The sequence below is a fragment of the Sceloporus undulatus genome, chromosome 3 (genome assembly GCF_019175285.1).
Source record: "Sceloporus undulatus isolate JIND9_A2432 ecotype Alabama chromosome 3, SceUnd_v1.1, whole genome shotgun sequence".
NCBI classification, from domain to species: Eukaryota; Metazoa; Chordata; class Lepidosauria; order Squamata; family Phrynosomatidae; genus Sceloporus; species Sceloporus undulatus.
In genome coordinates this window covers 139,430,573-139,446,474 of record NC_056524.1, presented here as the reverse complement: position 1 = coordinate 139,446,474, position 15,902 = coordinate 139,430,573, and the positions used below count along the sequence as shown (strand labels likewise).

The 15,902-nt window shown below is 40.0% G+C and overlaps 2 protein-coding genes across 3 annotated transcripts in view; one reads left to right on the top strand and one right to left on the bottom strand.

Annotated features, from left to right (window-relative positions):
• Positions 1-15,902, bottom strand: part of CNMD (chondromodulin) — a 771,045-nt gene that overhangs the window by 260,429 nt on the left and 494,714 nt on the right. The gene's annotated exons all lie outside the window — the stretch shown is intronic.
• The window catches only part of OLFM4 (olfactomedin 4), a 43,187-nt gene that overhangs the window by 10,245 nt on the left and 17,040 nt on the right, over positions 1-15,902 (top strand). Inside the window, exons 3-5 of the mRNA XM_042460674.1 lie at positions 2,849-3,001; positions 9,888-10,100; positions 11,941-12,091. Coding sequence (XP_042316608.1) covers positions 2,849-3,001; positions 9,888-10,100; positions 11,941-12,091 — 517 coding nt within the window. The remainder of the gene's footprint in view (positions 1-2,848; positions 3,002-9,887; positions 10,101-11,940; positions 12,092-15,902) is intronic.

The window sequence follows — 15,902 nt, the reverse complement described above, 5'->3', positions numbered from 1 at the left end:
GCCATGAAAGCCCTCAACTTCATGTTTAATATATTTTCATCTTTTTCAACTATTGTTATTATCTAATTGTTATTGTCTATTATTGTGTTCAACTGATTTTATTGTAATCTGCCCTGAGATCTTTGGATAGAGGAGTGAAATATAATTATTTCAATAAACCAATGAATCAAAGCTGTACCTGCAATTCTGGGGAAGAATACACTGGCTTGTGCTTCCTTCCGGATAGTGAATGACGCCAGTGAAATCCCGGTTGTGCAATGAGACCATGTAAAAAATGTGAGACTCTGAGAATTGTGAAGACCCCAACTGGGAGAGAAAACTGGAAAGGATGGCAGAGTTGCTGGTGCCTTTCCCCTTTCATTGGTTATCTGTGCTTATACTCTGCTAACAAGGAAGCAGGGACAGTAATTATCTGTGAAAGACAGATAAGATAAAGCAGAGACAAACAAGAGGGCAATAAACAACACTCTGGAAATTGAAAACAGAAAAAAGAAGACCATCAAGTACTCTCTCTTCCTTTCTAGTTTTTCTCTCTCTGTTTATTTGGGGGGGGACGGGGCAGGGTGTGAGGAGGCCGTTGACAATATGTTATTCTCTTCGGTGTCCCCTACTTGCAGTAAGACATTATAGGACTGGAACAGATTTGGTTCCTTTGGAAGGAAGGATTACTGGAGATTTACACTGCTTTCTAGCAAGCTGTTATATTTATACTGTAGACACAGTGGGCTTAGGGTATCTGCTGGGGTTTGGTTGCAGGGGACAGGGATACCAAAATCTGTGGATGATCAAGGCCTATTATATACAATATCATAGTAAAATGGACTGATTTATATAAAATGACAAAATCAAGGTTTGCTTTTTGGACATTTTGGGGTGTCTGTGTGAATATTTTCAAACTGTGGTTGGTTGAATCTGTGGATGCAGAATCTGTGGATATGGAGGGTTGATTATACCAATGCTGGATACTAAATAAAAGAAAACAACTTAAACACTATAAGAAAGAAAAATCCACTCCCCCATATTAAATATTCAGAGAGGTACCTCTATATATCCCTAGAAACAGTTAAATTACAGAGTTCCCCAATCCCAGTTCTGACTTCTTTCTCTGTTTCACCCCCTTTCTCTAGTTTACCTTAGTTCTCTTCTCCAAATTTCTGTTTCTAGACATTTTTCTCATGTCCACCCATCAGTTACACTAACCTTAGGTGGCACAGGGGAAAAGAAAGGCATGCCTCATAGCTACCTTTTCTGTGTTACAAAGCAAATTATCTAACAATTGGCCTATTACCTGATTATGCCCATCTATTCACATTCTTTTGTCAAGTCCAAGACTCTCTATCAGCATTGCCTCCAGGCAAAATCACTTTGATATTCCTTTTCATAGTGATCCAATAGCAAAAACTATTACTAGGGTTGCCAAGTTGTATTTGGGACAGGGCTACTGTAACTGTAATGCTTAACAGATCTTTGAGCTCCATGGGGTACCATAAAGCTCTATCAACCTGGATGTACCTGTCCTCCCCCACCTTCCAAACCCCAGTGTTAACCTTCAGCTGTCTCCTCCCAACATGGCTATTGGTGGAAGGACGGGCACAGAGGAGTGCCCAGCTTGTCACTGGTGCTGCCGTACCCCCTCCTCAAATACTCCACTGGTGAGGCAATGGCCATGATGGGAAAGGATTGCTAAAAGCTGGAGTTTGGAAGGTGAGGGACGACCGGCAATATATGGTTCTAGATACCAGTGTATCTCAAAGCAGGGGACAATTTTGGAATCATCAGGATGAGGTATATTCCTTTCTTTGGGAGCTTTTTTTTGGGGAAGGGGAGGGGACAATACTTTTTCATGTTAAACAACAAAAGCAACAATAACACAGGCATAGCAACTATTGGTGATTATAAAATTATGCGATAGGGAGCACTTTGGGGAATTACTGACCTAAATATCCAAGCTTCCTTTCTTCACTTTGAAAATGCTTCCGCCTTGAAAACACAACAACAAAAGGGAAAGAACCAGCACTCAAAAGCTAATAGAGCCCCTAAATGTACTGGTATGGGGATAATGAATAATTAAATAGGTTTCACAAAATGAAAGGTGATCATGGTACTTGGTGCAGAAGCTGGTGGCTCCATAGTACAAGCATTGGAGCTGGACTTCAGGGACCATAAAGTCCTTTAAGGAGAAGGAGAAAAGAACCAGAGCTGGAGAAAGTCGGGGTCCTAATAAATTGCCCCTGTATGGAGCAGGGGCAATGGATATCAAAGGCAAGGAATCTACCTGTTGAAGAAGTTAGTCCCTGGGATCTATTTAGTCTATGCTGGCATAGTCAAAGTCTTAGGGTACTAAGCTGCAATTAGGGCTCTTTGGGATAATGTGGGACTATCCTCGACTCATGTTATCAGTAAATGTATTGCAAATATTGCATCAAATAGAACTTGAGCCGGATTCACAGCCATATAATTTTTAAAGGTACAGTTGACTCAATGGTGAGGTCCCCAGCACCAAAAAACACACCTGTTATTTTGAAAGTTGCACAATTAGCAGCAAAATAGTCCAGCTGCTGCAGAGTTAGTTATAATCTCTCATTTTAGAGAAAAAATTGTTAATATACCAATCAATTTAGGTGTTGTTCTTGTTGTTTTAAATTAGTTCAGCCTTATAAAGCATTAATCTTTGATCATGGGTTCAATTCAGAAAGGATTCACAATGTAACAATATGACTAGTTGTTCTCTTGAGATTTTAAAAATAATTTTATACCGTTCGCACTTCCCCCCCTTGGCGATATCATCAGATAAACACCATCTTCTTAGTCTGTAACATAATTTTTCTTTCTTCTAATTTTCTTACAGCCATTTGCCAATGTGACCGGATCTTTGGATGACCATGGAGTGTGCCAGTGCTCTGTGTACCTACCAGATACTGCATTTCCTCTGGGGAGAGTGGAGAGCCTTGAAATCTTAGCTCAACAACTCTCTGTGAAATTTGACAGAGAGATTTTAAAAGTAAGTGATTTTTAACACTTTTTTTTTGATACTATGAAACACCGTAGATGACAGACATGTATTACCATGTCTAACAAGAGAGAAGTACTAGCACACCTGCCAGTAGAATATGTGTAGGAGAACTGGTTTCTGCCTAATGACTTTATGCCATCTTCTGTCATTTTGGGGGGGTCACTGGCAACATTGGGCTGAGAGTGCAACATCTCAGCCACAACAGTTTGATTAAGCAGCTAAGACAGAATGGGGGAAATGTGCCTCTCAGAATTGCTTTTGTGCTTCTCTCCAAATTTTGTTCCCAATGTAATTTGGGAGCATGTGGGGTAAGGTTTTTTTTCATGTTTTCAGGACCGAGGCAAAAACTCATCTAACCAGAAGTGAAACAGAAATTGACTTCTGGGTAATTTTCTTTTAAAAATATATTATTTTTACAACAGGTAATACAAACTCCTTCATCCATCCATTCACCATTACATTTTTATCAATATATCATGTACCTTCCATACCTTTTATACAAAACCCTCCTTCCATTTCCTTATATATCAAGAAGGCTTTGCTAATTTTCTTAAACCCAGCCTCTTTCTGCAACCTTGTTACTGTTTCTCTACATCTTTCTTTCAGTGTCTTTATTTATCTTTGTATTACAGAAATATTAAATGTGATTATCGAAAAGTGTTCAACCTGTTATGCTAATCAAAGTCTTATTGTCCCATTTCTCTTTCCAATAGTTTTTACTTCTTTTCACTGTTCCACATGTTTCTTCAGTGAGCTATCTTTGATAACGATTGGAGATCAGCACACTGGCTTTTACTCCTGCACTAGGCATGGGTGTAAACACACAGGGATGGATTCTATTGCACAGCTCCATCCCTTGGAAGTACTCATCCCATACCCGACCCAGGCTTCTAACATATCTCTTAAAGAATGGGATTTTTTCTCTGTGTTTACATCTCATACCTAGCATGGGAATAAAAGCTGATGTGCTAATCGCCAATATTAATTTGTACATTTGTATCATATTCATAACCTTAACTGGCCAGTCATTAAGTATCAGTATAATCCTTGATTTTCCACCTTTTTGTTGTGATCATATATAGTAGTGATTTCTTTTTTTCCCCTTTCTGTATTTTTATCTGTTATATTTATTAAATAAAGTTAACTTCTGGATAATTTTTATTATTAAAAATGATACCTCATGGGCCTAACCTGCCCTAGGAATTAAATAACATGGTGAAAGTCTGCTCCTGCCCCCCCCCCCCCCGGGCATTTGAGGGCAACCTCCTCATTTGAACATTGTAGTGTGTGTGGCAGGGGACATAAACAAAACAAGCTTCATTTATATACTGCTTCATACCGCCTAAGCAGTGTCTAAGCGGTTTACAACTGTAAGCTAATTTGCCCCCAACAGTCTGGGTACTAATTTTAGCGACCTTGGAAGGATGCAAGCCTGAGTCGAGCTTGAGCCCTTTTGCTGGTCTTAGCCTTCTGAGGTCTCCTGGAGGCTCCCCTAATCCTGTCAGTTGCCCACCCCTGATCTAACACATCAGTGGGCAATTTTTTAAAGGTTTAGGCATAGATTCCACCACTCTTGTACTCCTTCACAAGGTAATTTGATTTTCACCCAAAGCTGCCTGACTCCATTCTAACAGGAGCTTCCTCTGGGGTTATCACAGAATGTACTGAGTCCAAAGTAACCACTAGTTGTTTGAAGGTCAGCTTTAATATTGCAGTGAAATTGGGGGTAGGTTTGTCAAGATGGCCTTTTAGAGATTACCCACAGCCCACTGACTCAAGCACCTTGTAATATTCTTCCTCCACCATTTAATGAAGCCACAACCTTGTAAAATATTAAAGTAACTAAAACTTATTGAGACACCAAATGGGAGGATGATATATTTTGTTAGGTCAAAATTTTAAACCTAAATCCCAACATTCGCCTTGATTAAGGTAGATCCATTGATGGAATTTGAATTTTCCTATGTATTGACTCACCATTAAGCAATTTATTCAACGACTCTACTTTAACTGGGAATATCCAACACGTCTGCCACCTCTTTGTAATATATAATACATGTATTATTGGGAAAAGGAATTAATTCCAAGAAACTACTTATTTATAAAATGTTATTTATATGTTCTGTATATTTAGGTAAATATAATTGGTAAGCAAAGTTGTTAAACATTAGTCCTCCTTTCGGTGCATAGCTGAAAACATCTATATGGAAAATGAGGTGTTTTTTAAAGGGTGTGTGGATACAGAATTGGCAGATTAGTCTTGCTATATCCTCAGGGGAAGTTCTTGTTAGAATGGAGGCAGGAAGCTTTTGTGAAAATCAAATGAAAAATGGTCTGTTGATCATCTTACATTATAAAGATGGGCACGTAAAACGATCAGAAGAAGTGGAAGGGAATAAAGAGTTTGTTATAACATGTCAAACTGTGTCAGTCAAATATTTTCAAGTCTCCTTAACCTTGTGTTGTTCGGGTTGTTTGCTGTAGGAATTCAGCTCCCATTTCCCTTGAAAAATTCCAGGGAAAGAAAACACTCATAAATAAACCTCAACTTCTGTAATCTCCATAAAGCAGGAGGAAAAAAAAAGGTTTTTGCACAAGATCTAGCATTTGACATTGGCTGCTTGATGAAAAATATGCAGGGTTTCAATTAGGTGTCCAGGAGAAATGGTTTGACTGCTCCAGGAACCAGACGTCGTAACAAATGAAGTGTCCTTGAATTAATCAGGAGGAAAGACAGAGCACTAAATTATAAATTCTAGCCATAAATATTCATAAACTTTCTCACAGTATAATCAGGAAGAGATAAGAAGTTTATGCATTTAAAAAAACCCCACAACAACAGGGAGGTAGTAAAGGAGACTGAGGCAGTCCACTGGAAACACTTGTTTGTGTTCAATTTTCTTTGAACTCACTGAAGTATGATGTAGAGAGATCCCCTACACTTGCAGAAAAAAATAGCAGGGGATAAAGATGTCCTCCCTGCATTTTCTCACAAATGCCCCAAGCTGTTCAGGTTGAGGTTACTCCTGTATTCATCTCTCATATTGCTGGAGATCTCTGCACCTTTAAGCACAAGGACTCCCAGTGAGAATGTTTTCTAAAGGTCATTGTTGGTTATGGGAGCCTCCAAAAACAATCAAAGTCGGAGGACGTGGGTTCAGAGAATGCCTGTTTTTGGTATTTGTTCTCCAGTCACCATCCCTCTTCCACTGGTTCTTTTATGGGTGAAGGTTAAACAGGCTTTTCCTTTAATCCCTGAAGCAACTATTGAAAGGACTGACTGAGCCTAATGCAGGGGTGGGGAATTTGTGGCCCTCAACATATCAAATCAGTGCTGCATGATGATGGGAACTCCAGTCCACCAACACCAGTTGAGCCACAAGTTGCCCACCTAATTCTAAAGCTTTCTCTCAGACCAGTCTGCCCCATAATTCAATAGCTGGAAGAGACAGTGGTCTAAGAAAGTTTTCTGACTTGGATGACAGAATTGGGGGCTTACCTATCAAATTTGCAGATGATACCAAATTAGGAGGTGTAGCTAATACCCCAGAGGACAGGATCAAAATTCAAAATGACTTGAATAGACTAGAAAGCTGGGCCAAAGCTAACAAAATGAAATTCAACACAGAGAAATGTAAGGTACTGCACTTAGGGTGGTAAAATGAAATGCACAGATATCAGATGAGAGCCACTCTATTCTGCTTTGGTCAGGCCTCACCTGGAAAACTGTGTCCAGTTCTGGGCACAACAATTCAAAAAGATGTTGAGAAACTGGAGCATGTCCAAAGGATTAAACAACTAAAATGGTGAAGGGTCTGGAAATCATGCCCTATGAGGAATGACTTAGGGAGCTGGGGATGTTTAGCCTGGAGAAGAGAAGGTTAACAGGTGATAATGATAGTTCTGTTTAAATGTTTGAAGGGATGTCATATTGAAGAGGGAACAAGCTTGTTTTCTGCTGCTCCAGAGAACAGGACCCGGAACAATTCCACCTTAACATTTGGAGGAACCTCCTGACAGTAAAGACTGTTCGACACTGGAACACACTCCCTCGGAGTGTAGTGGAGGCTCCCTCCTTGGAGGTCTTTAAGCAGAGGCTGGATGGCCATCTGTTGGGGATGCTTTCATTGAGAGTTCCTGCAAGGCAGGGGGTTGGATTGGATGGCCCTTGTGGTCTCTTCCAACTCTATGATTCTATTATTCTATAAGTTCAACTGACCTTTTCCAAATATAGATTTCTTGCAGGTGTTAGGAAGGCTGTCCAAGGAATAAATGAGCCCTTTCTTTCCTTTCTTCCTTGTATGAATAGGAAAAATCCTATCCATTTGTACAGACAGAAAAAATACTTACCTCCAATTTACCTGAATTTAAAAAAAAAGTTGATCAGTATTCCAAAGCATTTTCTACTCAATTGTGCTTCCAAGGAGTTATTTTTAGCTAATAAGCTAATAAGTGACTGCAGAAAGGGTCATCTTCTCAGTCGGTGGCTGATTTAACAAGATAAAGCTTGGAAATATGACTCTGTTGAAAACAACTCATGTTTTCCTTTGAACCAGTATCTGATTAAAGTAATGGATCCTGGGAACTGCATCTCAGCCCTAAGTATGACCTCTGTTGCACTACAGTATGCCTGGGCAGTTCAGCCTAGCAGGGTGGCAACCATCAAGCTAGATGCAGAGCGACATATCCTCCGACATGAGCTTGGCAGATAACACATCAGGTCAGATGTGAAAACAAAGCTTCACTACAGGGGTGTTAAAGATACTGGCCAACTTTATAACCAGTGTGTGTGTGTGTGTGTGTATTTGTCAGGGATGTCCTTTGTTCTTCACAGCTGAGGTCATTTAGTAGAGACATAAAACAAATTCAGCTCCATATGTAATTCTTCCATATAAACATCATTCTTGTTATTTCCCACTGTCAAATGATTGATGGCACTTGTAAATGCATTACTGTTCTTGAAAATGGCTTGGAGACAAAGGAAAGATATGTACTCAGCTACCCTGCAAAGAGACTGCACTTCCAAGCATGTCTGATACATATAGGAAACGTTCCTTTCACAATCTCTTATTGGGGTCACTCTTCTGTGGGTTTGCTTTACGCAAATTGTTGCCTTGACGCAACAGTCCATTAACACACTTCAGCTTCTGTGGTTTGCTTTTGCAATATGACAGGTTAATTGGAGGTTAAAGTGAGATGAAAACCAGAGGAAAAGAACTTGTATGGTTGTAAATTCTTGACTAGCCCTTGACTAGCCTGTACACTGTGGTTCGTTGCATACATTTACATTGAGAAAATTCAGAGCTGTGCAAAATTACAAGAAACTAAGAAGGATGTAGATGTAGTTAATTTCATTTTGCTCAATTATAATTAAGATACGCATCAAATTTGGTAAAAACTCTAAAAATGTGAAATATTACTCATTCCCCCACATGGTACTACCTACTCCAAATCTCTTTTCAGCCATAGCAAGGGGTTTTAAAGCCCTAGCCAAATCCTGCTAACATTTCACCCCCTTCACAATTTCATTTTTAGGGGAAAAAGATAACCATGTTTCTAGAAAAGTTCAAAACTGCACATGCACTGCAGAATTAATGTGGTTTGCTGTCATGGTTAAATGTTGTGGAATTCTGGGATTTGTAGCTTTGTGAGCTATTTAGCCTTCCCTGTCAGAGAGCTCTGGTGCAAACTACAAATCCCAGGATTCCATAGGATGAAGCCATGGTAGTTAAAGCAGTCTCAAATTGCATTAATTCTGCAGCATGGCACCAGCCCAACACACTTTACAAAAATGCCAAAGGGGACTAAATTGATTTTTGCTGGATCTATATCTGCCTTCTTCACAGTCTCACCCTAGTAAGTGATGGCAGTTAAGCTGATGTAAAAAGAGACTTTTGTAATGCATTCTGTTTAGTTTGTAGTTCTCTACTCTGTGATGCTCTGAGACTGAGATTTAGTCTACTTGAGTCTCAGAATTGCTTTTACATGTTGAAACCAACTCTTCTTCGGAGGCAGAAATAAATAGGAATATGCTTTTAACATGGTCATATGACTACGCAGTCTGAAGGAGAAGTTGCCAGTGGATCCAGTGGTATGAGGACAGTGAATCCACTCTTGATTTTAGAGATGCATCTCCTGAAGTTGTTTTAGGTTGTACATGACTGGACATTATTCCCCAAGAAGGTATTAGACCTTATTCCCCATGGAGGTTTTGCACCTGGAGCTCATGGGTGAGCAGTGAGTGTAAAATTGCAAGTGGATTTATTGCCCAATGACAAGGGCTCCACTGGCCACCCTGCTCTGAAATTTCTGTATAAGGCAGCCAGTCTCATGGCCTGCCTTAGTCAAGTATCTTCTACTCACTGTATTTCAGGCCTCAGGGCAAACTGACCTAAGGACTTTGTGTGTTGCACCCTGGTTCTAACAGGTATTTGGTGAGATTTCTATGCAGGTATAGTTCTGACTAAAAGTTCTATTAATTTTTGCTCTTGGAAGTAATTCTGGGATTACTTCATCAGAGCTTTTTTAGGGTATAGAGAAGGATTCTCTGTGTCATTCTGCTGTACTTTGATGCAGTTTTCTGTTGAACTCAATAAAAAATCACTGAGAAGAATGTAACTGATCAGTGATTACATTTTTCCTATCCTGCAGACATTTTACTTTATCTGTGTCATTTATCGGTAATCTTTGCTATGTATGCTGGTCTAAAAATAAAGACAATGTTAGATAAGCCTCTGTGCTTCAGTTATACCCATGTAATCATATTTTGATCTCAGTGAGATTGCAGAGGTGCAATGAGGCAAAACTTATCTTTGAAAAAAGGTGTCTTAAATATATTTGCTAAAATGGAATGCATTCCTTTATATGTTTATAGGTTAGCCAGTACACCAAAGACATTGAAGTGTATGAAAAAAGGATTCTGAACTTAACCAGCAGGATCCAGTATTTGGAGAAGACTAGTGTTACTTACACTGAACTGGACTTCCAGTTGATCAAATTGGAAATCAAAGAAATGGAGAGACTGGTGACTGAGCTGAAGATATCTCTGACTGGGAGCAATGTGATTGTTGAACAGTTATATGTAGAGGTATGGTAAAATCTTCTGGAAGTGTGTGTTTCTCTCTTGTTCAGATATCTAGTAGTTTTAATGTGATCTTCCCGAAATTGTGCAGAATAGAACTTAACCCCTTTCCTTTCTGTCTGTGCTAAGCTAAGCAAAGGAGCCCCATCTGCCTGAGGCAGATAGATAAACACCATCCCCTACATTGTGCAGGGGCCACTGTCGAGATGCATTGTGCAGAGGTGACCTCTCCCCACATAAATTTTCCTGGTGCACATGGCTCAGGGGATTTTCTAACTCACCCTTGCCACAGGGCTTTGGGGTCAGGTATTAAAATTAAAAATAAAAATAAAAAAGGCAGACTGGGAGAAGTGTGTATAGCGGCAGTTCTTCAAAGCAGAAAGGATGATCTTAGCGTGGTATCAGCAGTGGCAGAAGCAGTGAGAAATGATGTACAGTCAGCCCTCCTTATCCACGGATTCCTTATCCATGGATTCACCAATACATGGGTTGAAAATATTCCATAAAAATATCAATTCCAAAAAGCAAACCTTTTATACAATGGATACCATTTCAGTATGTCATTATATATAATGGGACTTGAGAACCCACAGATTTTGGTATCCATGAGGAATCCTGGAAAAACATCCCAGTGGATACCAAGGCCCCACTATATTTGTTTCCCCTGCCTGCTGCTCCCTGAGGCCTCACCTCATAAGTGTTAGCCTACCCTGATGTTAAACTATACTGAAGGCAAAGGCTAGAAAATGAATGGGCCAAAACAGTTAATATATTGAGGAATAAGAGGATGAAACAGGGTCATGAATTAAGATGCAGGACAGGTGCCAGATGGTGGATTCAGATCCAAAATAACAAGTGAGACTAAGGGCCAAAATAGCCCAGTTTAGCTGCCTTCTGGGTGGCTTGGGAGTGTGGCGCTTACACACCACACGCTCCCAAGATGTCCAGAAGCTGCCCTGGGCAATTACATGGGGGTAGATTCAAGATACTCTGGAGAATGTGACATTTACACACCACATGCTGCCAGAGCACCCAGAAATCCACATAGGAGCAGATCTTTCTGCTGCTATTTGGGCCAGCGTCAGGGTGGATTGTGGACACAGCATGTGGATGCTGTGGCTCTGGGGCAACCAGTTCTGGGGTGGCCCCAATCTGACCTGTTTTGGGCCCTAAGGGTTTTATTTGACATATCAGCATGTCAGAAATCATCTCTCAGCATTATAACATTCTTAAAAACTAGATTAGGGCTCATCTTGGGTAAAATATTCGTGAGAGGACTAGTGTGCAGAACTTCAGGAGAACCTCAGAACTGCTCTCTCCCAAAAGACAAAAAATGCACATTCCTTGTTAAAGGCTTAAGTTCCTCAAGGATTTTGTCCAGTCCACATTTTTGAAGCAATCTGATTTTATTTTCCCAGACTAATACATAATTATCTTTTAGTTTCTGCACTTCTCCAGGTTTTTTTGGTGATAGTTGTCGGCTCAACAACTCATATTTTACGTTAAAAGATACAGAAACAGGATCAGTCTATAGATTTATAAATGGACATATGAAAAACTGACATTAAAAAAACCTGACACGGAAACAGAATGAACCATTCATCCCTGTTAATGGCACCTCACACTCTAACCTTAACAAGAAAGTAATGAAATCACACAATAAAAAAACAGAGAGTGAAAACAAACACCAGATATCTGTGCCATCAATGATGATGGAAGAAGATTTATTTGCCATTCCTCTTGGCATATTTGTCATTAAAAAGGGACAAAGAAACATGGCAAACATGAGTTTCCAAAACAAACATGAATGTTACCCAAAGTAACTTGTACCATTTTATTTGCCTAGATTAAGAATTTAAGTCTTATGGTGACTGAACTAGAATCGCTGGACAAACATAACATCCTTGCAGTCCGCCGAGAAATTGCATCTCTACAAAAGAAATTGCAGGAGTGTGAAGCAAGCAGAAACCAGAGCATTAACCACTACTTTCCACCTGGTAAGCACTTATTTTAAATGGAAATGTATGTGTAGCAGAGAACCATTTCCCTGTTTTTCTTAGTCTGCATAGTTCATCATTAGATCTGATAATTCTTTCTCACAACTGCTTTACTTTTTAAATATATATTTATACACACATGGAAATGATGACCTGCATTATTAATTTTCTCTGCCTTCAGCATAACATGCGGTGGCCATTTCCATACTTTGTCAAACTGAATGAGAAAATGAGCATATAAAGGAGAATACTACTCAGGAGACTCTAATTGACTATTTTTATTTTAAATGATTTATTTCACACATTTCAACCAAGCAGTGTTTCCCAAGGCATCTTAATATACTATGGAAAGCAGCAATATTAGAAAGAGAAAAGCCCACAACAAACTTGAACTATGAAAATAATATTACATACAGAAGAAAACAGCTACACATGTTAAATAGAAAATCATCACATACAAATGTCACCTAAAGGCTGAGTAAACAAAAGGAACTACAGTCAGTGCCAGGGCTGTGTTGAATTGATATAGGAACATTTGAAGGAGATACATAAAGGATTTGGGGTTGTGAAGGAGAAAGATAGATTAGCCACAATTCTGTTTTTTTCATAGAACCCCCCTGTTCTGAAGTACTTTCTGAATTGTGAGAAATTCAAAATGGCTGCAACCTTTAAAATAGTACCTAACTAAACTACAAATCCCAGGATCTCCTAGGATGGATGTAAACTGGGATGAAACTGCTATAACTGTTTAGTATGGATACACTCTAAGGGTAGATCTGCAAATCAGATGATAGGAAAAAAGCAGTAATTAGGGATATGTAAGGATATGCAGGGATATTATTGGTAACTAATAATTAGAAAAGGCAGTGCCCAATTTTAGTTGACTATGTGCGATGCTTCAAGAAGAATGGGCTAAGCCCCTAAAACAGAGGCCACATGTCTTGCCAGTTGTCAGCTTTCCAGAAACGGTTGCATTACAGATGTGGCTGATCTTTGCCCCTGATCATTGTAGACCATCATATTTGAGAGGCCACAGGTTTCCTTTCCCTTTTACAGCACCTGCAATCTTTAATCTCCACCCCAACTTCAAAGGTCTTTCAAACAAGTTACTTTGGGGATGGGGAATAGCACCCTTCTGTACCTGTGACACTGTTGGGGAGGGGTGCTTCAGCCTTTGTTAGTTGTCAGAACCTGCCAGTAGATCTTAATTAATATCCTGCCTTTCTCCTGGCATTAATCTCCTGAGATCACTAGAAATGTGTGTGGTGCATGTGCATGGAGTTGCTTCACTATGCATCACTTGATACCTGCCTACATTAAGCCAAACCCGATATTCTTATGCTTAACTCCTCAATTTAGAAAGATTCTTTTGGAGCTCTTTTCTCTGCCCTCTTTGTTTTTACCACACTGAATAATCAGGTCATCAGAAAACTTGGCCACTTCACTGCTCATTCTGAGCTCTAGATAATTCACGCACAAGTTCAAAAACCTAGTCCCAATATAAATCCTTGGGGGAACCCCACTCTTTAAATCTCTTTTTCTTACTCTCTGCTTCCCATTCTTTATCCAGTTATGAACCCAGGAGAGAATCTCTCCTCTTTATCCACAATGGCTAAATTAGCACTGTTAGTATTGTTGACCTGGTAGACACTGTTTACTTTGACAAAAGACATTTAACAAAGGGCCCTTTCACATTATATAGTTATATCAGTATGATTCCCTTCAACCACCATGGCAACACCCTATGGAATCCTGGATTTGTGGTTCAGGGAGGGAAATCCTGGATTTGTGGTTCAGGGAGGCAAAGGAGCCTTGGCACAAAGAGCCCTGGTGGCGCAGTGGTTAAATGCCTGTACTGCAGCCACTCACTCACAAACCATAAGGTTGTGAGTTCAATACCAGCAAAAGGGCTCAAGGCTTGCATCCTTCCAAGGTCGCTAAAATGAGTACCCAGATTGTTGGGGGCAATTAGTTAACACGTTGTAAAATGCTTAGGAAGTGCTGAAGTGCACTGATAAGCGGTATAGAAACGTACTTGTTACTGCTATATTGATCATTCTAAGCCAGAGAGCTCTAGTGTCTCACCAAACTACAAATCGCATATTTACCTAGAGTGCAGCCATGGGAGTTAAAGTGTAGTATGAATGAGCTCGTTATCAAAAGGCTTTTGAGAGTCTAAATAAACAGTATCTACCAGATCAGCAGTATCCATATGCGACTTGAGTCTTTCAAAGAAGTTTCAACGGTTAGTGAGATACCTTACCTTTGGAAAAGCCATTCTGTCTAATGTTCATTTTATGCTGAGAAAATGGACCGCAGGGAATTTTGGCCAGGGGTGAGACACCCCGCATTGACTACACCCGTACCTCCCAAAATGAAACTGAGAATGTCAGGCAATGTACTTCCCAAGTTTTTTTAAAACAAACAAACAAACCCCAAAACATATTGAGGGTGGAGAACAGCATGATGGGTCAGCTTCTTGGTTTAAAGAAAAATAGTTGCTCCTGGAGACTCCCCCCCCCTTTTTTTTTTGCCAAAGGAACAGGATATCATAGAACAACTCAGGGACCACAAATTGATGTGGGAAGATGTGCATCAACCCTAGAAGACATTTCATTGACAGGAAAATCTGACTGGTGTCTGCCTTCTGTAGACTAACATGGATCATATTATATCCTTGTGTAGCTAGCATACTATATCCTTGTGTAGCTTCCTTTGTTTCCGTGGACTTGCTCAGGAGGGTGCCTTGGAGGACTGTGCAAAGTGAGTCTGATCTTTTAAAATGCTGCCCTTAATAAGACTCTGAATCTGCCATCTGAGGTGGCTGCTCTCCAGAAATTGCATCTTACCTGTTTACCAGAGATTTCTCTTCAGTTATCTTGGATTCCTTACTAGCAGAGTAAATGAAATGGTGGAAGATGAAGTTTCCTTGTTCAAATATCTTTTTGAACTGTCTTGCCTTGGCAGCAGCTGCTATATTTTCTGTCGGGAAGATGAGAAACCCTTTGTCTGTCAGGTCAATGGGGGAGAAAAAAAAGGCATTAAAAAAAAAAAATCTCACAAGACCAGAAACAACACCTCTAAACCTTTACAGGGTTTAAAAGGGTGTTTCTCTCTTTCTGGAATAACTAAGAAGTTTGAAAAAGTATTTGAAAGCCACCTTTTGATTTATTGTGGGTGACAGTGTGCCAAAGGAGACCTTCGATTCCTTCTGAAGTATCTCCTTCAGTTTCAAAAGTACTTCAGCTTTAACATTAAATGAGTTCTTCAGGAATGAAGTGGGGGAGAAGAGAGGAAGAGGGACTGGAAGAGCTGTCAGTTTTAGGTCTCTTTCATGAACTATGAGTTACATGCAAATGGGTGTGAGATGGCCCAGGTTGGTTACTGAAAATCCTCTTGAGCAGGGTGCAATTTCAGATGCAAGAGAAATGCTGGGACAGCGGTTGGCTTCCGTGGGGCAGGGAATCTACTTTGGGTTTTAGAACTTAAATTTGCTATCCAGATGGCTAAATCCTGTCCCCAAACAGATTCATCACCTTGGGTAGCTCATTTAAAAATTCAAGTTAAAATTTGCAGCAGATGTACCACTCCATTTATAATTCTTCTACCACTGGAAAGATGTGGAGATCAGGGTGCGGCACAGCACTCCCCTCACCAGCCATTTCCTCATTCAAAATCGCTCCCATCCCAGTTGATTGTTATTCCCAGTGGATTCTAGATGAGTATGAACAATATATGCATTGGGAAGAGAAAAAAGCATCTGGCAGGAGCTGATTTTGAACAGAAAAACAGCTGTGGGAGAATGGGAAGA